General features: G+C 42.3%; 1 protein-coding gene and 1 long non-coding RNA gene across 6 annotated transcripts in view; one reads left to right on the top strand and one right to left on the bottom strand.

Annotated features, from left to right (window-relative positions):
* Positions 1-27500, top strand: part of LOC137629548 (zinc finger protein ubi-d4 B-like) — a 261108-nt gene that overhangs the window by 106340 nt on the left and 127268 nt on the right. For 3 of the 5 annotated variants that reach the window (XM_068360970.1, XM_068360969.1, XM_068360972.1), the window contains one exon: positions 19689-19838. In XM_068360970.1, the coding sequence (XP_068217071.1) occupies positions 19689-19838 (150 nt within the window). The remainder of the gene's footprint in view (positions 1-19688; positions 19839-27500) is intronic. The other 2 variants (XM_068360971.1, XM_068360974.1) reach the window with 1 other exon arrangement.
* LOC137629550 (uncharacterized) overlaps positions 16676-27500 on the bottom strand; it is a 215658-nt gene continuing 204833 nt past the window's right edge. Inside the window, exon 3 of the long non-coding RNA XR_011041533.1 lies at positions 16676-16780. This is a non-coding gene — a long non-coding RNA (uncharacterized lncRNA). The remainder of the gene's footprint in view (positions 16781-27500) is intronic.

The raw sequence follows: 27500 nt of genomic DNA on the forward strand, positions 1-27500 counted from the left end.
CGGCCTCTGGAGCCGCCCTATGCCCCTGCCCCGTATGTCGACCGCTCGACCCGCCCGCCGGTCGAAGCTGTCGACTCAGGTCGGTTTTGCCGTACCCTTACCCGCCAGGTCACCGGCTCCATCTGCCCAGCAGAGAGAGCCGCTGTGTCGGCCCGGTAGCCCTCCCTACGTACCCGGGACCACGGCATCTCAGTTAAAGTGCCCTGGGTATCCGGTAGTACATCGTGGGACCCATGCCCCACGATCTCCCCTAGCGGAGGTAGACCCATGACGGCTACCTCCGTCTCGGTGGCTCCACCCGTGGCAGAAGGATCCGCACCATTGATCCGCCCAGAAGAAGAAGACGCAGCCTCCCACATGGATCCATCCATACTCGCCGATGCACCCGGTGCTGAGGACTAGGTGGTCGATGGCTTAATAGACGTCGGTGAGTGTACTTCAGATGAGGTGTCTTCCTACAGGAAGCACCTGGCCCTCATCAGGCATCATCATTGCCTGGACGAACCGAAGCCGTCGACGGAGCAGGCTTGGCTCTCGGGGTTGGGGAGGATGGTGGATAACCCTGTCCAGCAAAAGCCATTCTTGACCCTCCCCTTAACTCCGGATGTCAAGCTCGGTAGGGAACACGTTGACACGTACGTCGCAGGACAGGTGAACTCCCTCAGAGCCCAGGGGTTCTTCAAGCTACTCCCAGGTCTGTGGACCCAGAAAAGATTCTACTTCCCCGACGGTCAGCACTCGTGTCCCCGAACAGTAGAAGCGGCTATAGCCACCCTCAACCAAGGCAGCACCGGTGTTCTTCTCTCCTGCCGAGGCTTCCATGATGGAAGATACAGCGAGGGACATCGTCAATGTGACGTCATGGCTAAACTGGTGGGTTTGTATGTTGGTGAGCTTTCAACTGTCCCACGATCTGACGGTTCCGGAGAACCAGGCTCTATTCCAGGAACTGATACGCTAAGGGGGGAAGGCCATGAAGTTCCTCACCTTCCAGTCTCTCACTCAGACTGCGAATTGGGTGCTGCAGAGGGACACGATCCTCAACAAGTTGACCCGTAAGTTCCCCAAATGAGAGGCGAAGTGTTTGAGGAACTCGCCAGTGTGGGGCGATTCCATCTTCCCCCTGAAGGCGGTAGAGGAGACTATGGAGAGAGTCCGGAGGTTAAAACAGACAGCGGACCCCAGACACTCGGTTGTGAGACGACCCACTCACAGAAGGGTTGCACCGGAAGGATTCCACGCTCCTACTTCCCAGTCGAGGAGAGACTCCCCTTCGTCAACCTTGCAGCAGTCATCTCAGCTACCCCCGTAGTGGAAGTTCTACCTCTCAGGCCTCCTTTAGGCCTAAGTACTCCGGCTCTAGGAGAGGCCGTTCAAGCCGCGCCTCCAGAAGGAGGTAGGAAGAGAGGTCCCCCGCTCCTGCCAAAGCCTCAGGTAGGGGGATGCCTCAAACATTTTTGGTAAGCATGGCGGGACAACGGGGCGGATCCATGGTCCGTAGCCGTCCTGAAGGAAGTATACAGGGTCCCCTTCCTGACGGAACTGCCCCCTCTGATCTCCGATCATCGAGCGGAATAGCTGGTACCCAAGGACCCCTTGAAGAAGGCAGCACTACAAGAGGAGGTGTCAGCCATGCTGAACAAGGGAGCTCTAGAACTAGTGAAGGACCCGTCCCCGGGGTTCTACAGCAGGCTCTTCCTGGTGGAGAAAGCGACAGGAGGGTGGAGACTGGTCATCGACCTCTCGGCCCTGAACAAGTTCATCAGCAAGACGGACTTCAAAATGGACACTCTGAAGTCAGTACTGGCAGCCTTGAGGGAAGGGAACTTCATGATGTCCCTGGACCTCAAGGATGCATATTTTCAGATCCCTGTCCACCCCTCCAGCAGGAAGTTCCTCAGGGTGAAGTGGGGTTCCCAGTCTCTGCAGTTCAGAACCCTTTGCTTCGGCCTGTCGATGGCCCCTCAGGTGTTCACAAGGGTGTTCGCCACAGCGTCAGCCTGGGCGCACAAGCAGGGGATCCGACTGATCCGCTACCTGGACGACTGGTTGCTTCTTTCAGCCTCAGAGGCAGTATTGAAGGAACAAGGCGTGGAGTTGTTGTGGGTCTGCAGGGACTTGGGGATCACCATCAACACAGTTAGTCCCCTCCACCAGGATGACATACCTGGGGATGGTCCTAGACTCCAGGTTGGGGGAAAGCATTCCCCTCCACAGAGAGGTTCGAGAAGTTGGACCAGGTTCTTCACCCCTTCCCAACAGACATACCCAGGAGAGCCAAGGATTGGCAGAGACTGATAGGATACCTGGTATCACTGGAGAAGTTGGTCCCCCGGGGAAGACTCAAGCTGAGAGCGGTTCAGTAGAACCTAAAAGAACTCTGGTCCCCAGGGAAGACTCCGCATAGGGTGGTCGGCGTGTCACCGGAGACGAAAGAGACGTTGAAGTGGTGGTCCGACAGAACGAACACCCTAAAGGGGATGCCTTTCGCGACCGCTCCTCCGGAAATGTTGTTCTTCACAGACGCAATCGAAGGAGGGGTGGGGAGCCCATCTCCAAGAGGAAACAGTGAAAGGCAAGTGGTCCCAGGAGGAGAGGACCTTACACATAAACATGCTCGAATTTTTAGCGCTCCAAAGAGCCTACATGAGGTTCGTTCATTGTCAACGAGGAAACACGGTGGCCCTCATGTGCGGAAATGCCACCGTGGTAGCCTACGTGAAGAAACAAGGAGGGCTCAAGTCAAGGGAGTTGTGCGACCTCGCGGCAAAGATCCTGGATTTGGCCGAGAAAGAACACATCGTGCTGACAGCCAGGTTCATTCCGGGGAAGAAGAACGTCTTAGCCGACAGCTTCAGCAGGGTAGGTCAAGTGGTAGGGTCAGAATGGTCCCTACACCCGGAGGTAGTCCAGACACTCCTGCGCAAGGGGGGGTACCCGGTGATAGATCTGTTCGCCACGATGCTCAACGTCCAGCTCCCCGTATTCTGCTCTCCAGTCCCGGACCCAACAGCAGCAGTCGAGGACGCCTTCCAGCATCCATGGGACGGTCTCGACGCATATGCCTTCCCTCCCTCCGGAACCCTCAGACAGGTCCTCACCTGAGTCAGGCGGTCAAAGAACCTGCAGATGACTTTGGTAGCGCCCTGGTGGCCGGAGAGAGAGTGGTTCGCAGACCTGAAGGAGTTAGCAATCCTCCCACCGTGGCCACTGCCAGACAGGGAAGACCTCCTCCGTCAGCCCCACTTCAAAAAGTTCCACGAAAACTTTGGTCCCTTTGGCTACACGCGTGGATTTATCGAGCGTTTGTTGAGGAAGAAAGGGTACTCGTCAAGGACCGCCATGAGGATGACAGGTTATCTAAGGAGATCCTCAGTCGTAGTCTACTAGGCAAAATGAGCTACATTTGTAAAGTGGTGCGCCTCCCAGAATCTGAGACCTTTGGACGTATCTATTCACAAGATAGCAGACTTCCTAGTTCACCTGAGGGACGACCTAGGAGTATCCATCACAGCGATTAAGGGAGTTCAAGCCGCACTGGGCCAAGTCTTCCTCCTTGAGGGACTTGACCTCGGAGCTTCCCGACAGATCTCTATGCTCATAAAGAGTTTTGAGCAGTCGTGCTCTCCCCGCTCCTCCAGAGTACTGCAATGGGACGTAGCCAGAGTCCTTAAGTTCCTTACCAAGCCACCCTTCGAACCGCTCAAGATCATTCTCGATAAGGACCTTACCCGATCTTTCTCCTAGCCCTAGCCTCTGCTAAACGAGTCAGTGAGTTCCACGGGCTGTCGTACGAGGTCTCTCACTCGAAAGGTTGGAAAGACCTGAGTTTTAAGTTTCTTCTGGACTTTGTTGCTAAGACTCAAAATCCTGCCTGCTGGGACCCCAAGTTCGAGAGCTTTTCAGTCCCAGCTATCCCATTTTCAGACAATCCCGAAGACTTGTTGTTGTGCCCGGTCAGGTCGGTCAGAAAGTACCTAGAGAGGACAGCCAGACTTCGTCCGGAGATCAAGAGTCTGTTCGTCTCCGCAGGTCTGGTAAAGAAAGCGGTGTCCAGAAACGCCATATCCTTCTGGCCGAGACATGTCATAAAGAGAGCTTATGACAGTGACGGATCCACGGTGCCAGGAAAACCGCGCCCTCATGACATTAGGGGCCTCAGCACCTCCTTGGCCTTCGACAAGAACATGGCAGTGGGCCAGATCCTGAAAGCAGGTACGTGGTCCAGGCAGTCTACGTTTACCGCCCATTACCTGAAAGACTTAAGGTTTAAGGTTGAAGCCCCGGGGAAGCCCGTGGGAAGTAATTCAAAGTGACACAAGATCCTCCTCACTACCCCCCTTTCCTGCTTCCCCCTGTTCCCTTTCCTTACCTTCCGCCCATGTGAGAGTTGATTGTTGGAGACGCCCATGCCCGGATGAAATGTTAGAAGTGAGTTACATAGGCACTAGAAAGTTATTTTGCGTAGTTCTCCCCGAGTCTCCTACCCCGTTTTTGTGGTCAGCTAGAACCTAGCCTCTATCTAGGTTCAATCGGATAGTTTCCCATCAGGTCTCCCGCCCTGTAAGTTCACCCCCACCTCCTAAGGTATAAGTCTCCTAAGAAAGTAGTTTGAGGTAAGTACTCCATGTTGGAACAAATCACAAATTTTAAGTAATTTGTATTTTTCCTAACAGTACAGTACTTACCTCGAACTACTTTCGGGATATTGCCCGCCCAGCCTTCCCCGAGTGTCTTACAGGAGTTCGGAATTATAGTTATCAAAGCTTACTGACGACCTAGAGCTAGGACCATGCTCTCGCACGCTGACCCGGGTCGCCTCAGGGCGTTATGTCGCCTCAGGGTGAGTATCCATCCGCCACAGAGGGACCCCACTAGAGAAAACGGAGATAGGGGAAACTGCACAAAAATCTGGTTGGTTGGGAGGAAAATCCCAGATACTCCTAAGAAAGTAGTTTGAGGTAAGTACTGTTAAGAAAAATACAAATTACTTAAAATTTGTGATTTTTTAAAAATACAAAGAGATCAGCAGATTAAAACTACATTTTTGGGCTCTGGCTATGTCGTCCTGATGGAAGGGTTCCTTTACGTAGCCTTCTAAGGGATATTTGCAACAGTGATACTCCCAGAGAATTAAACCGAAGGTCTCCATGATTCTAACTCCTGGCGCGAGTATCCAATAAAGGATATCGCATAATATCAGGGGACGTATTCTAGATTCGACACATGGCAATCTTCACCCAGAATAGATTTAACTCTTTGATGTAAGGGGGAAGAGTGGCAAAAGAAGGGGGTGCCGTTCTAAGTACCCGGTGGACCTCCATCCCTACTACTACCGCGACGCCATTCCTTTTCTAGTAGCCTGCTAAGCGTGTTGTGCTCCCCGTTAGCCCGGTGTTTTGTTACTAGTTTTTGGAATTATCATCATGCAATCTCCAGCATCTTCACCTTCTGGAAAGTTGAGTATCAATTCTTTCCTGTGTATAATTTTAGTCTCCCTTTTCACAGTTAAATTTTAATAATATAAGTGTGTTTGGGTGAGCGTTGCCGAGACCGGAGGCAGCCATTTTACGACTGCAGTCGCCCGTTACAATTGCATTTTATTTAGTCAGTAGGGCGACACTTCCCGGTATTAAGCTATAATGTTAGCTGGTTAGGCAAATTATACAAGCTGTGATATTGCATACATGAATATTATTCCTCTTCCTATTATGTGGCGGAAACCCAGGTGGTACCAACTACCTTGGCCGGGGCTCCTACCAGAGCTAGGCTACTCTCGGTCATATATACGTTAGCAAAGTAATTCCCCATGTTTAGCCTCACCCTATCGTTCCTTCTCGATTTGTATGAGAGTTTACATTCTCTAGAATCTATAGATAAGTTATGATAATCATTCTCTCTCAGAGAGAAGAGGCTAAACCCTTCCTCCCTCCCCGAGTGTCGCCGTTATAGGCGGCAAGCACTGTCTCTCTTCGTCGCCGTCGAGTAGAACAAAGTTCTTACTGCCTCCGGCTTTGATTTAGATAGTGACTAACTCAGAGTGACCTTGTCTTGCCGTTGACAATGTCGTCAGCACAGGAAGCCATGCTTCCTCAGTTCATTGTTTGAGGAAGGCGGCATACCTGCCGCCACCTCTGATATCAATAAACTATAAGACTCTCAACCCTTCCCCTTCTGTCCTTTAGTGACGTCATAGCCGTCACAAGATTCTTTAACCGGTATTCTGACAGTCATCCCGGCTTGCTAGGGTGACTGCATTACCGGCTGATACCCTGCCAGTAGCAGTTAGTTCAGCCGTCTCTGCCAACTTCCCCCTTACTCCCTTCCTTCACAGGAAGTGAATAATATTGGGGGAATATTGAGACGGCTCTTGACGGCTGCCGGTGGGAAACCTAACATACTCTGGACATTCCTCAGCTTTCCCTTGAGCTGCCATCCACATTCATTGCTGCTGACTTCATTGCTGACGACAGGCCTTTAGTGGATGGGTGGTAGCCAGAATCTGACAAATTCTTTCCCTTTCCATTAAAACTTTCATTCTGGCAACGAGACAGTAGGTGGTCTGATAGTCCTCCTACACTTCCAATTGTTATGTTTATTCATAATAATAAGAAACTCTTCTTCCTTAACCCTTTTCCTTTCTCTATCACTTTTCCTTTCTCTATCACTTAGTACCGCCAGGTACTATCCTAACACCGGCAATGCTGCTGGCAAAACTACTGTATAAAACTATACAGTAGTACACATGTTTTCTAACATACTCTGTGTTTCCTATAACAGACAATTGTTGGGACCACGATATTCTGTTGAGGTTGAATACTCCCTCAACACCCAGATGATTTTTCTCGATCATCAGGACCCCCAAAATACCCGATCGGTATTAATATATACTACAGATAGATAATGTTAGTATAAAATATTTACTAACTATATCTCTAGTTCCTGGAGTTTTCTCCTGCCTTGTATCCTCCCTATCAGGGAAACTGAATATTAATACTAACGGAGGTCTCAGCAATGGCCTGGGAGAGGAAATACAGATATGTATCTTTTCTACTTCCTTTCAAGCTTACTATCCTAAACAATAGTGATTACTATTGTCATTAAAAATGTATGCTTTTATATCACTGATATAAAAAACATGAAAACTGCACTCATTTGGCCCTTTTCCTTTACAGGAGGAGACGATGGAGAAGTGCGCAGTGTTGTTCTGCAACCACAAGGGGAAAGACTTTAGTAGTCACACGAAGTGCAGGACTCATGCCCCCTACTGCATCGTGTCAGGAGTCCTGAGGTATTGGGACCCGAAGGGTTGCACCATCTGCTCAACCCTGCTGGCCAACGGCTTCGGAGAAGCCTTCCTAGTCACCATAGAGACTAGGGATACAGCGAGAGAGACCCATGGCAAATGGGTAAGAGGGTTCCAGAAGAACTCTCCAGGACCATACTTTCCCAATGACTCCCTAAGGTACCTATTGTTCCCCAAGGCTCTGCCGAGTGTGGTGGTGCCTCAGGAACAGGGCCAGCTCCAGTTCATACAACTGAAGCTCAACTCGGACATCAATAAGGCGCAAGAAGGCATGGACATCCACCAAGAGAGGATGTCCGAAGTGTCTACCGACACTGAACAGGACCTACTGCAAGGTAGCCCTGAAGAACATGTGGATCCGTATCAATGGCAACAGAAGACCCTCAGTTCGCCCGACGGCATACCAACAACCTATGCCGTCAACAAAAATGAAGAGATCTTAACATCAATTCAACGGATGATGGAATTGTTCCAAAGGGAACAAGAAACGATGCGGGAATCGCTCAAGCAGCAGCAGAAACTGTTGCAGGAAAGGATGGACCGCCTGGATCCACCATGGGCACTGCCAAGAAGCTTCTTAGAGTGTCGGATCTCCCTCACTGCTCCGAAACTAATCCCTGGAGGTATGCGGAGCATATGCCCATGATGAATGGGAAACTGTTCTTCTCTGAGAAGTGGGGGCCAGGCTGAATGAAGACCTTGAGTTCTGGCCTAACTTTTCGTCCTACCCAGACAGAATGCTACATGGGACTGCGGGATGGAAACGCAGCCCGAGAGAAAAACGGTACCCAAAGAGGTCATTGTTTTCGAACATGACAAGGCGCAAGCCATCCTCCTGAAAGCCTTGAAGGGAGCCGGGTACACCAACTCCAAAGTCTCAGCACTGAACAAGAAACACCCCACCTTTCTTGCCCCTTCCTCCATCTCTTTCCCCTTTTCGGAGAAAGCACTAGACTTTGCCGTCATGGCAGTCGACGAGGGCAAACCCTGCCCAACCCTAGATGAATGCAAGCCATTCTCCCTAGCACTGCCTACCTGTGAGGAGAAGTGGAAGGATGTCCACCTAACCTTCTCCGTCTCTTAAATTGAATCCCGAGATAGCAGGCCAACAGTCCAATGAGAACCTTCTGAAGTTGCGAGACCATCTTCTGAGGAAGGAGCAGGAGTCGAAGGAGAGACTTGCGGGCTCCCTCTATCATCAGAACTGTCTGGAAATGAGTGCATGTCAACATAATGCTCCAGAAATTTTCATCTTCCTGGCTAAGTCTCACATAGATACCCTTGTGAAAGACATATGCTTTCCTCAGAGTGAGGAGAGCCTGTACAGTGTTCGTTTTGGCCTCAGCAACCATCAGACACGAAGCAAGGAAGCTGATTACCTCTAGCATCTGGGGTAAAGACCTTTTCCCACAGGAACTGGTCCAAGAGATCATTGCCAGAGCAGCCACGGAGAATAGGAGCCTTCTCCAAAAGTGAGGCATGAACTCGAAGAGGAAATCTTCCTCGGACGGAGGTCCCAAGCCCAAGAATAAAAAGGGAAGGAGACCACGCAGACCTGCACAACTCCCCACCGTGACTATGACCATGATGCCTCAGACCACCTTCCAGATGGTCCCTCAACAATTGGTAGCCCAGTCACCAGTTTTCAACCCTAACTTTGAGAGGCAGTCGACTTCCTTTAGCCCTAGTCAGAAAGGAAAAGGCCCCAAAAGAAGTTCTCCAGGAGGTAACTTCTCTCGGGGCCAAGGAGGAAGTGGTCGCAAAAACAAATCCCCAGGACCCCCCCCCCCCAGCAATGAGGGGTTCCAGGTATCACTTTCGGGATCACTGGACCTTCGATCCCTGGGCCCACAGCCTAATTACGAATGGACTAGGGTGGAAAAGGAGCAGAGCTCCACCCCGTTTTCCAGAATTCTTCCAACACTCCACCCCCTTGTTGGAAGAATATACCTCAGAACTCTTGAACAAGAAGGTAATAAGGAAAGCGAAGTCCATCAAATTCCAAGGAAGGCTATTTTGTGTTCCCAAGAAAGACTCGGATAAACTCGGAGTCATTCTAGACTTGTCTCCAATCAAGTTCATCGAGAACAAGTTCCGGATGCTTACTTTGCAACACAGGAGGACCCTTCTGCCAAAAGGGGTGTAAACAGTCTCAATAGACCTAGCAGATACTTACTGGCATCTTCTAATGAGTCGCCCTTTCTCCTCCTGCCTAGTATTCAAACTACAGAAGAAGAAGTTTGTCTTCAGAGCAATGCTCTTCGGACTGAACATAGCCCCAAGGATATTCACGAAGGTAGCAGACACAATTGTCCAACAGCTACGCTCCGAAGGAGTTCAAGTGGTAGCATATCTAGACAATTGGCTGGTATGGGCAGCATCCCAGACTACTTGTCTGCAATCAGCCAACAAGGTGATCCAGTTCCTGGAACACCTGGGGTTCAAGATTAATCGCAAGAAGTCTCGTCTTTCTCCAGCTCAACAGTTCCAGTGGCTAGGAATCCAATGGAACTTAAAGTCACACCACCTCTCTATTCCATCCAAGAAGAGGAGAGAAATAGCAGGATCTGTCAGGAGACTGATCCGCCACAAGAGGATTTCAAGACGCCAACAGGAAAGAGTACAGTATTGGGCTCTCTCCAGTTTGCAGCAGTGACAGACCCGGTGCACGTCTGAAAGATGCGTCAGGAGTCTGGAGTTAATACGCATCAAACGCTCGAAGAGATCAACTAAGGTTGACCCCGACCTTGTTGCGCACGCAGTTAAGGCCGTGGTCAATAGCCAAGACCCTAGCATGGACAATTTCTCTGCAACCACCACAACCATCAGTGGTGATACACACGGATGCCTCCTTGGAAGGATGGGGAGGCCATTCTCACGACAAAAAAGTGCAATTGGTCGCACCAGTTCAAAACCTTTCATATCAACAATTTGGGAGTTATGGCAGTTTTCCTGACGTTGAAGAAACTATCCCCTCGCAGATTAATCCACATCAGATTGGTCCTGGACAATGAGGTGATAGTAGAGTGTCTAAATCGACAAGGCTCGAGATCACCCCACATCAACCCTGTGATGTTAGCCATCTTCTACCTGGCAAGGAGGAAGGGATGGCACCTATCAGCAGTTCACCTACAAGGGTTCCGCAATGTGACGGCGGACGCTTTATCCAGGCGAAAGCCCATAGAGACAGAATGGTCCCTAGACGCAGACTCATTCTCCTTCATCTCGAAAAAAGTCCCGGAACTGCAGATCGACCTCTTCGCAACGAGTTACAACAAGAAACTACCTCGTTACATAGCCCCTTACATGGACCCTCAAGGAGAGGAGATGGACGCCATGTCCCTCGACTGGAACAGGTGGAATCGCATTTACCTGTTTCCACCAACCAATCTCCTGCTAAGAGTCCTCGACCAGCTAAGATCCTTCAAAGGGACAGCAGCAGTAGTGGTCCCCAAGTGGCCCAAAAGCAATTGGTTCCCTCTAGTCCTAGAGCTGAAACTGAAGCTGTTTCCTCTACCAAATCCAGTACTATCTCAACTGGTCCAGAAGTTGACTGTCTACGCTTCATCCTCGAGAAACAGCAACCTACATCTCATGATTTTCTCACCCTAGCGGCGAACAAAATTTTGGAATCTCGAAGGATAAAGTTGACTTCATTGAGGAGTACAAGTCAAGTTCGACTAGGAGACAATACGAATCGTCTTGGAAGAAATGGGTGTCCTTTTTGAAAACAAGGAAACCGACAGAGATATCAATAGATTTCTGTGTTGCATTCTTCATACACCTACACGAACAAGGCCTGGCCTCTACTACAGTTACCTCGTGTAAATTGGCCCTGGCTAGACCACTTCTGTATGTTTTTGAGGTGGACCTTTCTAGTGAAATCTTTAATAAGATCCCGAAAGCATGCGCTAGACTCAAGCCAGCAACCCCACCAAAACCCATCACCTGGTCCTTGGACAAAGTCTTGCACTATTCTCCGAACCTAAACAATGAGGATTCTACTCTAAAGGATTTAACACAGAAAGTCATTTTTCTGTTTGCAATAGCTTTAGGGGCTAGAGTTAGTGAAATAGTGGCCTTATCCAGAAACGAAGGCCATATTCAGTTCTTAGACTCAGGAGAACTGAACCTTTTATCTGATCCTGCCTTTCTTTCCCAGAATGAACTACCCACTAAGAGGTGGGGTCCTTGGAGAATCTGCCCACTGAAGGAAGATGACTCTCTGTGCCCAGTAGAGTGTCTTAAGGTCTATCTTCAAAGAACTTTAAACTTCAAGGGAGGACAGCTCTTCAGAGGCGAAACCTCAGGATCAAACCTATCTTTAAGACAAGTGAGAGCAAAGTTCACCTACTTTATTTGGAGAGCAGATCCTGACAGTACACCCGCAGGTCACGATCCGAGGAAAATTGCTTCTTCGTTGAACTTCTTTCAACCTATGGACTTTGAAAGACTCCGCTCATACACTGGGTGGAGATCATCTAGGGTCTTCTACAAACATTACACGAAGCAAGTACACACATGAAATAAAACACTTTGTAGTGGCGTCGGGCAGTGACATTAAACCCGTCGTCTAGTGCTGCGATGAACAGTGGAATGTTTTGGGACTTTACAGTGCATCGGGTGCATGGGTATACTGTACCTACCCTCTATTGCAGATCACAGCGATGATTGACATACTTTTCTATATAGGTGCATATCTGACCAATACAGCAGTGCCGAGTGAACGTTTGCGTCACAGTGTTTATGCATTTCCGAACATCTGAACATGTCAGATAAATTTGGTTTCACATCTCCATTGAGTGGCGTTATTACGATAATATATTTATATATTTTTTCTACACAAGAAAATATGGACTTTGATGTGTTGTAAAGCTGGATCAGATTCATACTTTGTTGTAACTACATTTGATAAATTAGTTGCAAAATAAAATACTTAAAACGTATTTGTGTCTTATTACTGCACCCTCAGTTATAGACTAACGAAATAAACTAGTTTTATTTAATCCCTGTATAAGGCTTATTGCTTGAAATCACAATAAGGATTTTTGAAGGAACGAATCTTACATTCTCATGGTAAGTAAAAAAGGTAAGCTCCAAAGTTTTCCCTTTTGTTCAAACGGATATACAAACCTTGAATCCACATTGTCGATATCGACATTTTCCCTGCAGGGGGCAGGAAGCACTAAACCAGCTCCAGGTTTAGTGGAAATGACAGATCTCTGGAATTTCATATACAGGTCTAGTAGACCAGATAAGGAAATCTATTCAAGGTAGAAAGCACATACATAAACCCACAGCTAATTGTAATTTCAAGACAATTCTCTAGTATGCTTCCATCAGGACGACATGCCCTGAGCCCAAAAAATGAATTTTGAGCAAAGTGAAAAATCTATTTTTGGGTGAGAATGCCTTGTCGTCCTTATGGACCCACCCTTTTACTGACCCCTCCCAAAATTACTTTATCTGCGGTCATTTCTGCTTAACGACAAGAAAAGGAATGGCTCCGCGGTAGTAGTAGGGAAGGAGGTCCACCGGGTACCTAGAACGGCACCCCCTTCTTTTGCAACTCTTCTCCCTTACATCAAAGAGTTAAATCTATTCAGGGTGAAGATTGCCATGTGTCATATCTAGAATACGTCCCCTGATATTATGTGATATCTTTTATTGGATACTCGTGCCAGGAGTTAGAATCCTGGAGACCTTTGGTTTAATTCTCTAGGAGTATCACTGTTGCAAATATCCCTTAGAAGGCTACCTAAAGGAACCCTTCCATCAGGACGACATGGCACTCTCACCCAAAAATAGATTTTTCACTTTGCTCAAAATCTGTTTTATATACACATATACTGTACTCAGCAAGTACCTATTTAAAGCATAAAAGGTATACTGAGAAAGAAAAGTATAGATATCGAAAATAACATATTAGAATAATGAAAATTTGAGAAAGTCTTAAACCTAAAATAAGTACATTATAAGGTTAATAAACTTTGCAAGTTTTTTCAATTCTCTAGTAGGCTACTGCTTGTATTGAGGAGCAAATTGAATTTAAAAGTGGTAGGCCTTTTACAATAATAGGGCTTTAGATATCTCTCTCTCTCTCTTATTTCTCTAATCATTGGACAAACTAAAACAATGATATTCATCCTCAACTTCATTGTTACATAGTCTACAAGAGTCCTGATTTTCCTGCCCAAAATATTCAGTTGCTACGGAAAGTTTGATGGTACCATACCTATATTTACCAAGGGCAATTCTTTCTGGTATATCTAAATTCATAATATACTTTTCTAGGCCAAATTCGGTCTTAAAAAGTTTAGTTACTACATAATATCTTCTTTCTAGTTTTACATTCCACTGTTGTCTCTATATCTTTGAGTTTCATTTCTAAACTATATATTATCCACGTGTGATTGAAATTTTCTGGATGTTCCCATATATTTGACATGCCACAGGACTCAAGGATAGTTTTGATTTTAAATATCCAACTAGACTTATACTCATTTGACTCAAAGAATTCAAAGAAAACGATAAAAAACACATGACAATTTAGACGTTTTTGATTTTACAATTCTCAACCAAAATCGAATCATCCGTTTGCAAATACATATTGTCATTTTGAATCTGCCAAGATCCCCATATACCATGCAGTTTGCTGTTCGTTTGTTCAAACAAGAGCTAATTTTTCATGAACTTCTTGTGAAATGCTTCAACATGATCTAGTTTGTGGTAACCCCATATTTCACAATCATTTCAAAATTGGTACAACTAGAGCATGGAATAGATCACATTTGATATCAATTGGCAATTCAAGTTTTTTACATTCAATTAACATACTAAATAATGGTCTACAAGCTTGCATCACTTGTTTCTTAATAGCTTTATCCATTTTACCATTAAAATTGGATGTAATACCAAGGTAAATATAATCATCTGCAATTTTAATAATCTCCTCACCATATTTAAAATTCGGAATATTTATAACTTTTCCTCTAGAAAATACGACTATTGTACTTTAGTTTTGGAAACATTACTGTATACTGTACTTCGACATTTGAAGCACCTATTACCTGAATATCAAAACCCTTATAACCTTTCAAAATTCTATTTCTACTGTCTAATAACAAATTAGGAATGGTTTTAGCTGTTTTCTCAGGCATAACTGAAACATCAGCTGCTGTATCAACTTACATTACAATTGGTTTACCATTTATGATCACTTCTACCAATATATGTTTCTTTGCACCTTTGTTGACAGAATTAATGCGACAGTTTCTGACCTATCCTGATTATCATGAACATTTTCTGCATTATTCTCTTGCCCTAAAGTATCAACTGCTGGATTTTTTTCTTTGTGTACTGTTTAGGGAATCTAAAAACATTTGAAAAATGGCCCGTCTTTCTACAATTCTGGCATGTCTGTCCTGTAGCAGGGCATTTCCTTGTTTCGTATGCAAGATGATCAGTTTTACCACACCAATAGGATTTGGGTTTTTCCTGTTACTTCTGTGTATAGGTCTGATTCTTATATTTGTGAGCATTAGAGTTCGGCAATTTCCTATGACTAGGCTTTGACGTATTCTTTCTCTGAGTCTCATTGTCTTTCAACTTTGAGCCTATCTTGCTAATTTTAGAATTTTCCATCCTATTACTTGTAGAATTACCGATTATATTACTTTGCCTATTTGATGTTTCTAAAGTGCTGCTTATAATCAATACCTTCTCTAGTGTTAAATCTTGCTGTGATTTTTTTCTTAGCACTTGTGATGTGCAATGGGCAATAACTTGATCTATGATAACATTTTCTGACTCTAGAAATTCACATGAAACAGCTAAATTCTTAAGTCTAGTCACAAATGTATCTAGACTTTCATGATCTTTCTGATATGCTTGTGCTATAAATTGATACCTTTCAAAAAATATATTGACCCGAGGGGCAAAATATGTTTTAAGAGCCTTAATCGCAGCTTCAATAGTGTCCTCGGTATGTTGTAGTGTTTTAAACACTAACCTGAACCTCTCTACCAGGTGTGTGTAGTAATAACGCCTTCTTCTGTGCATCTTTCATATCACCCAGTGCTTCTATATAAATCTTAAATTCCTCACACCACTGTTGCCATTGTTTTGCAACAGAATTGGGTTCAGCAACAATGCTGAACTTCCTGGGATGTTCAATGTCCGGAGGCATTTTGACTTCTTACCTGAATTAAGTTAGGTAAATAAAATTTACAAAATTAAATTGTAATTTTCTAAATAAAGTTCATTCTAATCTAATTTCTATGTCAATTGCACCTTATGTGTTTGTGCAACCAATTTTAGTACAGTAGTTCTGAACTTTTTATTTTATGTAAACTATCATTGGTTTTGATAAATATTTACCACCTAATGCCTACTGGTAACAAATTTTAATCCTACCTTACTTGGTCTTAACAAACAAAATATTAATGTATGATGTTTGCTTCTTTCTTGATATTGAACTAAGCTGTAGAGTCTTTGATTGGTCTGTATTCCTGCTGCATGGGGTTACATTTTCTAGTTGGGTTTTCTGGTGCTTCTTCCCAGCTTGGGTTTCATCATGACTGTCGCCAGTGATGTGTTTACTACATCATAATTACTTGATATAAGTTCACTCACCTGGAATAATAGTAGTTCAATAGTTGAGAATGAATCCTTTTATCCCATCCTCGTTGCCAGTGATGTGTGTACTACATCATAATTACTTGATATAAGTTCACTCACCTGGAATAATAGTAGTTCAATAGTTGAGAATGAATCCTTTTATCCCATCCTCGTTGCCAGTGATGTGTGTACTACATCATAATTACTTGATATAAGTTCACTCACCTGGAATAATAGTAGTTCAATAGTTGAGAATGAATCCTTTTATCCCATCCTCGTTGCCAGTGATGTGTTTACTACATCATAATTACTTGATATAAGTTCACTCACCTGGAATAATAGTAGTTCAATAGTTGAGAATGAATCCTTTTATCCCATCCTCGTTGCCAGTGATGTGTTTACTACATCATAATTACTTGATATAAGTTCACTCACCTGGAATAATAGTAGTTCAATAGTTGAGAATGAATCCTTTTATCCCATCCTCGTTGCCAGTGATGTGTTTACTACATCATAATTACTTGATATAAGTTCACTCACCTGGAATAATAGTAGTTCAATAGTTGAGAATGAATCCTTTTATCCCATCCTCGTTGCCAGTGATGTGTTTACTACATCATAATTACTTGATATAAGTTCACTCACCTGGAATAATAGTAGTTCAATAGTTGAGAATGAATCCTTTTATCCCATCCTCGTTGCCAGTGATGTGTTTACTACATCATAATTACTTGATATAAGTTCACTCACCTGGAATAATAGTAGTTCAATAGTTGAGAATGAATCCTTTTATCCCATCCTCGTTGCCAGTGATGTGTTTACTACATCATAATTACTTGATATCAGCTCACTCACCTGGAATAATAATAGTTCATTAGTTGAGAATGAATCCTTAATAATTCTATACAATAGCTCCGCCACTAATAATTTTGATATTTTTTTTTTTTTCTGATAAATTACTTGATGCTTTAACTAAAGCTGACCTTTTTTGAGGAGGAACAGTATTTTTACCCTATTTGTTTACCTTTCCAATCTTGGCGGACCCCCAGTGGGAAACTTGGGCTTTTGGGTAGGAAATTAATTAAAGAATCTGTTTCAACATACAAATAATGGCACATGTAGAATTAGCAATAAACAAGGCCACCAGCTAATCTAAACAAACCAGCTAACTTAACCTAACCTAAAATAACCTAACCTAGTAGCCGTTTCCTTACCTAGCAGGGGGCTTCGCCCTCCCGTGCGACCCACCCTTACACAGCCATATCAAATATAAGACAGCCTAAAACCCTTTGTGTACTTACTTTGGTTGGAGGGTAAAGGGGAGCTACACCTTTCCGACTTGATACCCAATGCACAATAACCTCATGGATGAATGGGAAAAAATCATTTATAGTTTTGTGAGAAATTCTTAATTAATTTTCAACAAACTTATAATAAAATTTAACAATATAATTATATGCAAGTTACAAATTACATTCTTTATCTAAATGAGATTTTTCAAACCAAGTTCCCTTAAAAATGGATACATAAAAACTACACCTATTTTTCACTTGTTTTTTAATACAGCATAACCTCTGTCACTCGAAATGCTTTTTGATTAATATCAAGTCGGCACTTATAACCACAGGTGGGGCAAATAGTGTCACTTTCCCTTTTGATAACACCCTGATCTTGGCAGTACTTTATTAGTCATTCGATGTTACCACAATAATGCAAAACAAAATCTTTATGATTTGAATAACAATTGTGTGAAAAGCATCAAAAAGTGTTTGTTTCCTAGTAAAACTATCACCTGATTCAGGTCATGTGATTCCAGTTTTGTTAAAATGCTAGTCCCAGGTAAAATGTGGATAATCATCATCGGATAAAAACTATGAAGTTTCTGTGACGTCTTGCTACATAGAATACAGTCGATGATGAAATAATGACATAATCTATGTTTTTAACATACAAACAAACAAACAAGAGCTCAGTCTGAAGAGCAATTTGAGAGAGTTATGAAGTTGGGAGACTTTGTTTTTTCAGGTTGGTCAAATGTAATTTTGATTTTTAAACCAATTCTAGACCTAGCGCCACTTAGATTTATATATCAAATGACACCTTGGACTTTCCCTCTTTTTAGTGAAAGTACTTGAATTTGATAACTTGCTGGCTGAGCTATTGAATAGAAATACCAAATTCTTCTATCCCAGCATCTTCGCCAACTTGTCTTGGTGGGATGTAATCAGAGATTTCTTATTAAAATATCTTTAATGCTTAAAGCTTACATTAAAGCTATGGTCTCTGACCTATGACTCTAGAGTGAGAATATGTAAACAAAACTCATACACAAACATACAAAATAACAAAAGAGCATCACTCTTAAAAAGACTGGATCCTACTGCCATACAAAAGTTAGGAGAATCACATTCCAACTTTGGGGTAACTAACAAATGATTAAATCCTTTACAACATACATTACTACACTTATAAGCTATGCTAAAACATGTTTTATTTAAGCAATACTTTCCAGCATTACTCTTAATACCCGTAGCACATATAATATTACAGTACAAAATACATAACAGTATCATATACTCTTTGTCCCATTTTATGTATGGGGCATTACCCACAAGTCCTTTGGCCCGTTTTCCTTGGTTACTGTGGTAGATGCATAGCTGGGTACCTTTCCCAGCTGTCTCTCTCCCAGTGCTTGGGTTCTGTCTTTAAATTCCACATATTATCTATGCCATCTCTCTCTCTCTATTGATACAATTACGTAGTTCTCTTGACTACTCAATAATGTTGACTTAAGCTTAGGTATGGAAGATTGAATGAATAATCTTCCTGCTTTGCTCCTCTTCTCCCTCTCTTGGGGGCAGGAGCCAGTCTGAGTACAAGCTTGATTAGGCAACAAGTAAGTAAGTATGCAGAAGAGTTCCTTCTCTTAATAACCCATTAATAAGAAGCAGATCCCCTGTCATTTTCAACAAGGGAAGAGAGGACTTTATAAAGTCTAACCCCTAATCTATTTCTCATATGTGCCTTTGGGCAATGGACTTCCGTCCAACATCATCATCCTTTCTTAAAGAAGATAAGGTTTTTTGAATGGTCTAATACAAATTTTCCATAAAATGAGCTTTAGCCAGTCAGTTCAAGGGGTTCTGTTCCCATAAATGAGTGGGTCTCTTACATAATGGATAAAGGTGTGAATTTAATTTTTGTAGGAACAAATGGTAAATGCTTAAGATAATTCCAGGGAGCCACCTCTCTGTGTGCCACAGCTAAAGGCAACACATGACTTGACGATGTCAAACAGGTGGGCTAACAAACTTGTTGAGTTTCAATAGTCATTCCAGCATGAACGATGAATCCTTTCTTTTTACATGAAGAACTCAGGTTTGTATAGCTAGGAAAAATAGAAATAATCTTGAAGACTTGATATCATTTCTATGCTGGAAGTAACTATAATTGATCCCAAGGACAATCATATACTCTTGGCTAAGCCAGAACTTCTGGAAGACTGCACAATTTTCCTTAACACTTAAGGATTAGCATTCAAATGACTGCTAGGAAGACAGTTTTACACAAGATTGAATCAGTGATCTTTGGGCAGTAACATGGTTCACTGCATATGAGTAAGAAGAAAAATATTAAATTCAGTAACTGCTATCCTAATTTTATTATCTCTTGTGTTTATATATCCTGTAGTGCAGTACAGTAAGATTTACAGCGTAAGTGACTGAGCTAAATATTTTTCCTAATCAGTGAATTTTATGGAAAGTCTTTTCAGGAAACATTTTACTATGATGAAACAGCATTCTATGAAGATGAGGAAGAGGAACCTGATGATGATGATGATGATACATACTCTGCACGTACCACAACAGCTCGTAAAAGAAAAAAGCCAGCCAAAGTTCCAAAGCCTCCTAAGGTAGTGTGCTTTGCATAGATATTTGCCTTTGATGCATTTATCACTTTTCATTCCTCATCTCTTTTTATTTTCCTTTTTTTTAACATTCTTGTGGTAACTACAGAAAATGTTCCTGAATTATAAACCTCATGATGAAAGTAAAACTCTTAAAAGATATATCTGCAGAGGGGCTCTTTCTGCCTTTATTGGTCATCTGTTAAATACTATGAATTATAAATTTATTCACACTGTTACTTGTGTCTTACATGATTATTGTAAGCATGGCTAATAGGTTTTGCTTTGTGCATTGTCTCTAGTCACAACACTTTTATGTTAACTATTCATCTGTTTGCTTTGTTTTCTTCCAATCTGAATGTTCAATTTCTTCCATTTTTCCTGCTCAAGTTTTCTCCTCCAGTGAAAGCTCATTCTTTAGTGTTTGCTATATATATTTGTTGAACCAAAAAGATGAGACTGGATAGAATGCCACTTCACCCTTATAGTTGGAGTACTTGTCAGGCTTTAGCTTGGACCCAGTTGCAATGGACTCAAAGCTTTTAATGTGCTTGAGGCTGGATGTATTTTCAAGCATTATTTACTTGAATCACACTTTTGAATGGAATTTACTGGTTATTATGATTTGAATAACAGAATAGCTGAGGGCTCTGAGTGCAGTTGTGCAAAAACAAGAAATGGTTTCTCATCTTAAAACTCAGAGTTCAATTATAACTCAGGTGGCACACACTCCATCTTGTTGAACTTTTCCTTCTAAGGAGTCAAGATTTGAATACCAGGAAATGTAAGAGATAGAGGCTTAACTAAATAATAGAAAAGCAAAGTTCTTGGTTCTTGAGAAGACTAATGGACAAAAAAATACCAAACCTTAGATATAATAGTTGTTTGAACAAAGTTTCAAATATCATCATTAAGAGGTGGTAATTTTTTAATTAAAGGGTCATCCCCAGAAAGAAGTGCTCATTTCTAATCTTGAAGGGATAATATCCTGCCAAATGTATGAATCATATAATTTTCATACTGCTAATCTTGCCCTTGTTGTTTTATTTGCTTTCTGTACCCCTATAGCTAACAGTTCTGATGTGACAAGAATGTGGAACTTGGATATTTAGGTAGGGGGAAATGACAAATAAACAGTGCCAACATCTAGAATGAAATATGCATTAAACACAAGAGAAGCAGTAAAAAATATATATGGTTCAAATTTGCAATTGCTAAAAAACATGAAAAAGCAAGAAATAGCAGGAAATTATGGTAATGATAGTTACTGGGATACATCTTTACATGGGACATCACATCCAGCCTGATTGTAGGGGATAAGACCTGGATTTGTGGTAGTAGTTAGATCCCAATTTAGGTTAACTTATGCTTATTGCTTACCTTAAGCTTTTAAGGCCTGCCTTGTGTCTTTGGAAAGTTTGAATTTAGTGTGGTACTAATGCTTTGACAGACCATCTACTGGAGGCCCATTCTCCCCCATTACTCACCTGTTTTCATAAATCATTGTCTACTAGAATTGTCAGTCTATGACACCTTTTCAAATAATTTGTATGATAAATTCTGAATTTATAAGAATCATATTTCAAAATCTTATTTTATTTTTCCCTACCATAGTTACTGTTGTTATCTTGTATGCTCAATGATAGCAAGGTTTTCTTTTGGCAGAAGCTTAACACAAATTTGAAAAAGGTGCCTCAGCTTAATGGACAGTTTGGGGGTCTGACCTGATGAATACCAAAATTTAATAACTAATGAAGACTTTATTGTATAACCTCTTCAAGATGTCATAGACAATTTATCTGAAAAAGTAACTTATTTTAGTTATGTATTTCAGCAAAATTCACATGAAATCATACAAACACTACCATGTATATCTTATTTTTTTAATACTGCATAAATAAGAAGAATTCTGTATTTGAGAGAGAGAGAGAGAGAGAGAGAGAGAGAGAGAGAGAGAGAGAGAGAGAGAGAGAGAGAGAGAGAGAGAGAGAGAGAGATAATTAAGTATGAAGTTGTTGTAACAAAATGCATTGAACAAAGTGTAGTAATAGTTTAACCTTACCCTGAAGACAACGATGTAGAATTTTTGAATGTTAGTATTTTTTAATGTTAGTAGAGCATGTAATCACGAAAATAATGACACATGACACCAACAGTTTTAACACAGCATATTTTTAACATACTGAAATTAATTTTGGTGTACAATAAACATGCTATAATAAGTATCAAGTGCTATAGTATACCTGTGAGAGTAATTACGCTAATTTTGAAACAAACTTTTAGAATTTCTTAAAATGTACTAGCTAGTTGAATAGAGAAAGATGCTTTCACCTTTTTAAAAGTATCTTTACCTGTCACTACTGAATATTACCAGTATGCAACTTTGCTGTGTTTTAGAAATCATAATGCACAAAAACATCATTGTCCTAACTACTTGAAAAACTGCAAACAAAGGATTTAATTTTGATACAAGGGAATGCAGGATCTCTATGCTGCAGGCAACATGGCCAGTGAATAAAAGGAAAAGACCGCAGAAAAATGGCCAGCTTGATGGGCCACTTTCCAGAGAAAAACCAGAACTGTCATTTGCAGACTTAAAATAGGATAGTATCGACTGATTTAATTTCAACATATATTATGATTAGTGTTTTTACCAGATTATTCTCTTGGGTATGAAATTAAATCTTTATTCATATCAAATTCAGATGAGTCCAGTAACTATTCTACTTAAATCTAATAACTTGCAGCATGTTAGGATGAGGTGCTACTGATAAGAAATTACCTTACGGACTATCATTAGACTTTTTTTCTTTCTTTTAGGATTAATCTCAAGTGCTTCCTTTTTTTATAAAGTAGAATTTCTCATGCACCTAGATGATAATAAGCATTTACGATAGATAGCTTTGCTTTAGGTTATTGTTAGCACTCTTTCTGTCCTTTTGATCTCCATAGGTGTTGCATCTTTACGTATGTACGCTAAGAATAGGTAACAAAATGTTGGTTTGTTTACTTGTTTATATGTTACTAAGTGTATCCATAGCTTATGTTTATGCAATTACCTTCATCATTGATGTGCCTGATTTAATGTACATAACTTAATTTCATATGTTATAACTTATTTTGTTTGGAATTTAATGTTTCCATGATATACTCTTCATTCATATATTTATTTTATTTCATTTTAGGGCACAAGGTTTTTTATTACACTTAGTTTTTTTACTGCTCATCATATTTATCAATCAATAATGGAGAGTAGTAAGAGTTAGTTTCAGTGTTCAGGTTTGGCAAGTTTAACTTGTAATGTTTTTGTGACATATAGGAACTGTTGTAAGAGACACTCGTGTGTTACGCTTTGCTTGGTGCAGACAGAATTTCTTAATCTTACTTGTTTATCACATTATTAATAATTTAGGAATCAGTGGAAAAGTGTAATGAAAGCTTATCTTATGAGAGGAAATCCCTCTGGTCTGATTTACCTACCCCAATGTTTGATTCTTTAATATCAATTCATCTGCCATGAGAGATCCAGGCTCTCTGTCCCGGGGAGGTAGTTTTTTTTCTCTGTAGTCAATAAAGGAACACTATGTCTGATGTCAAATTTATAGATAAGGCTCCCATGCAACCTCCCCCAATCGTACCGGTTTGGAACCTAGTACCAACGCCACTTATACTATTAATAGTAATGTTCCTGAGTTATAGGCAATTTCTCAAGAAGATCAACAAAAGTATGGTATTTTCTCCTCTATGCTGGAGCTAATGAACCGACAATGGTAGAGATTAATTTCTGGGATTCTATTAACTTTTAAATATTCAAGCAATGAAGCATCATTATCAGAAGAGAAGGTTTAAAGGTCTAAATGCCACTTATGAATGGCAGAGGCAAGGGACAGTGACATTGCCCTATCAAGCCGGACAATGACCTAGAGAATGACCATATATACATACAATCAGCACTCAAGCCCCTTTTCCGCCCAAGCTAGGACCACGGAGGGCCAGGCAGTGGCTGCTGAAGACTCAGCAGATAGAGCTATAGGCTCTCTAAAACCCCCATCATTAGCTCACAAGGATAGCGAGGTTGCAGTGACCAAATAAACTAACGAGTTTGAGCAGGACTCAAACCCGTCTAGTAATCACCAGTCTTAGATGTTACCAATATGGCTACTAAAATCTTAAGAGAACAATCTTCTTCTTTAGACCAGTCAGTGTAGATTTCAGTGCAATCTCAGGCATATTTAGAACTGCATTATCAGCAGAATACGGAAACAATTGATGGTATTATTCAATAGCTGTCTCATTTGCAGGACTCTTAATTTATCTGTTGATTGCTTTCAAACGTGAGCCGATCTCAAGGTAGATTTTGGAGCTGTTCATCTTAGCTGAAGTGTTCTTTGCTAATTTATCAGAGCTGCTTTACTTTGCAATTATTAAGCTTATCTCCCAAGAACTGGAATCTCTCATCTAGTGATCACAGCCACAAAACTAGAGCTACTCATCCTCTAAGGATCTAGGCAGCTCTTTCTCAAGCTCCATTTCTATTGACATTAGTTGCCTGTATGCTAAGCTGTCAAGAATGTCAGCTTTAAAAGATGGCAGCCACTCAGCTTCAAAGAACTAGTGCTGGTCACATAAGTCAGCCCCCAATGCTGTTCCAGGGCATCCGTGTGAATTGTCACGGAAGGAGGAGGATACTGTAGAGGGATGTGAGTTGATAAGCTCTTGGCAGTTGACCACAGCTTGAGCTGTTACAGCAGCAAAAATGGGATTTTGTGGCAAAGATGATCTCTGAACATTTGATGCCTTTCTTCTCCAGACTCTGTTGGCATCCTTGTGTCTTGCTATTAGGATTGGGTCTATCATGGCAGCGAACTTTCCTTTCTCTTGCCGTGCAGTGGAGAAAGGACATGTAACTATTAGATTCCAGTGAAGCCCTAGCTGCTAGAAATCTTGAACTGGAGATAGCCCTGACTTTTCAAGGATGATTTGAAAGTCCAGACACTAAGAATTTCAAGACTTCTCGAGCTACTAAAAATTTTTTCTTTCTTGCAGCCTAGACTAGTCAGTTGTTTACATAAACCATCACCTTAAGGCCATTGCCCCTTAGTTGTTGGATAACGGCCTCAACTAGCTTTGTGAAAATCCCTGGAGCTACTGTATACTGAGCCCGAAGGGTATAGCTTTGACAAAGTAGCCTTTTCTTGCCAGTCTGAAACCAAGGTAGGGGAGAAGTGCCGACCTAACAGAAGATGCCAATATGCATCGGTATCTACGGAGTAGGTGTAGACCCCCTGGGGTAGTAGGACCGTATTTGAGAGATAGTATCTGGAACTTGTCGTTCAGTTTAGTGGGAACAAGTCCAGAATAGTTCGAAGAGTGTTCGTATCTTCCTTGGGCACGCAGAATAGCGGCCCTTGAAAGTTTATGGATTTTGTGCAATGGATGTCTCCCTTCCGGAGAAGATCCTGTACGTAAACCTCCAAGAATGGGGTTGGGAGTTGAACTGGGGTGGTTTCTGTCTCCATTTCCAGCCTAGTTCCTTTGAGACTATGCTGTGAGCTTAAGGATCGAACTCTCATTGATCACTGACAAGATAAAGACCTCCCCCTACCGGTAGCTCCTCACTGATGTTGTGAAGGCTCTGCTTCTCTAAATGCCTAGCCTCTACTTTCTCGCCACCTAGATTGACCGCCCTTTCCATACCTTCCTCTGCTGCTAGCACTTTTCTCTTGTAATGTCTAAGGTTGGAGACTGTGATACATTGCTGGAGAACCGTGTACACAGTCTGGGGAATTGTGGCAAATGAGGCTGTTGTGACAGGAAAGGTTTTCCTACCTTTGAAGGGCCTCCTAGGCTTCTTGCCTTTGGGTGGAGGTCCTTCTTCGGGGGTGAATTTCCTCTTAGAGGAGATACCCAATTTTTGCGTAAGGCTTTTTTTTCTCCTGAGCCACTTTGTCCAATGCTTCCTTGACCTATTTCTGAGGTAAGAGATCTTTCCCCCAGATGTTTGAGTCAATCAAATTTCTAGGCTCATGCCTAATAGTTGCTACGGCTAGGATGTGTTCTCTGCATGCTCTTCGGGCTAAAAAGAAAGCATGTAGATCTGTGGAAAGTAGCCAGATGAGTCTTTGCCAGGACTGTGAAGAGGTCCGATTTGTAATAGTGTCCAATCAACATTTCCACATAGGACTAGTGAGACAAAGAAGCAGATAGCTTCTCTTTGGCTTCCAATTCTTCCTTCAAAAGGAATTTGGAAATTCTAGGCAACCTTCCATTGAATTGTTTGTCTCCAATGTCCCTATCCAGTTTTCTGACTGTAAAGGTGTGTTGGACATCTTCCCAATCGCCCAAGTCATAAGGAAGGGCTAGAGAGACTGGTCTGCACTCCTCCAGCCAGCACTGTCAATAGTCTACCTTCCATTACTTTCATCTTCACAGCCTCTAGATTTTTGAGGTGAAGGGAAAGGCAGTATCTTTAGGAGCAACAAAGGTGGCTTGCTTTCTGCTGAAGGCAGAAAGTTGAGTATTGGTAAATTTGGCCATGTTGAGTTCCTTAACCAATAAGGATTGAGCCTTTTTGTTGTCCAGAATGATAGTCTCCTACGGGATTTTATCATCTCTAATGGACGCTTCCGAGAGAGTTTTACATGGCAGTAAGGATAATTATCAGTAGATGGGTAGAATTCTAAATCGGAGACAGGCTTAGAACCCATACCTTGTCCAATGTGGAGATACCCCTCACTTACACTCAAATGCCCAGCATAACGCTGGGATTCTTAGCCGAGCAATCTGGTAGGCTTGACATTTATGGTGCCTTGGACATAGGTGCCAGTTGAAAAAAGACTTATCTTCGCCTCTAAGAACGCTTGAGATTGTTTATGTTCGGCATGTATAAGTTCCATGAATGCCATAACTCCAAGTTACTAGGGGCCAAAGTTGTACTTGGCATAGGAATGGATGAAAGTGAAGGCTGGGGTGGCAGATACAGGGATAGGGGATCGAGCCAAAGAAGTAATGGGCACTGTACTTACCTGATGGACATCTAGGGACTCATCAGAGGTTTCTGTAGTCAGTAGGATCCTCTCCCTCTTTGAAGTCACAGAAGAGGTCATCGGCATGTCGTCGGCTTCTAAGCTCATCACTTGAAGAGTGTCCCGAACTTCATCATCTGCATGATCTAATAGTACCGGTGGGAGCTTTACTGTCGGTGACCAAAAACAGCAGTCACCTCGGCTTGGAAAATAGGAGGTCCTTGAGTTCCATGGAAGGAAGGTAAGGGGTATCTTGTTCTCAGATTGCAAATGACCCTTTAAAAAACATGACATTCTGCATACTTCAGGCAGGTCTTGTGGTCACAAGGCAACTTGACCCGCCTGGTACAGGATACCATTGAACATTCCATGTCTTCAGCAACCTGTAAAGATAGAAACTTTTTAAAAGAAATATTATATAAAAATATTTCTAGAATAAAAATTTTTCTACTGCACACATTATGGCTACTGCTGCACTACAGTGGAGAATCATGCCAAACAGCTCAAAAATCTTTAGAGATTCATGAAGTAATTATAAAAGATAGTTTGGTGGAAAATGGGGGAAAGTATCACATCAGCAGAACACCAATACCACCAAAGTTGGTTTATTAGACAACCTAAGAGTAATGAGAAATAAATTACA

Source organism: Palaemon carinicauda, chromosome 37 (assembly GCF_036898095.1).
Source record: "Palaemon carinicauda isolate YSFRI2023 chromosome 37, ASM3689809v2, whole genome shotgun sequence".
NCBI classification, from domain to species: domain Eukaryota; kingdom Metazoa; phylum Arthropoda; class Malacostraca; order Decapoda; family Palaemonidae; genus Palaemon; species Palaemon carinicauda.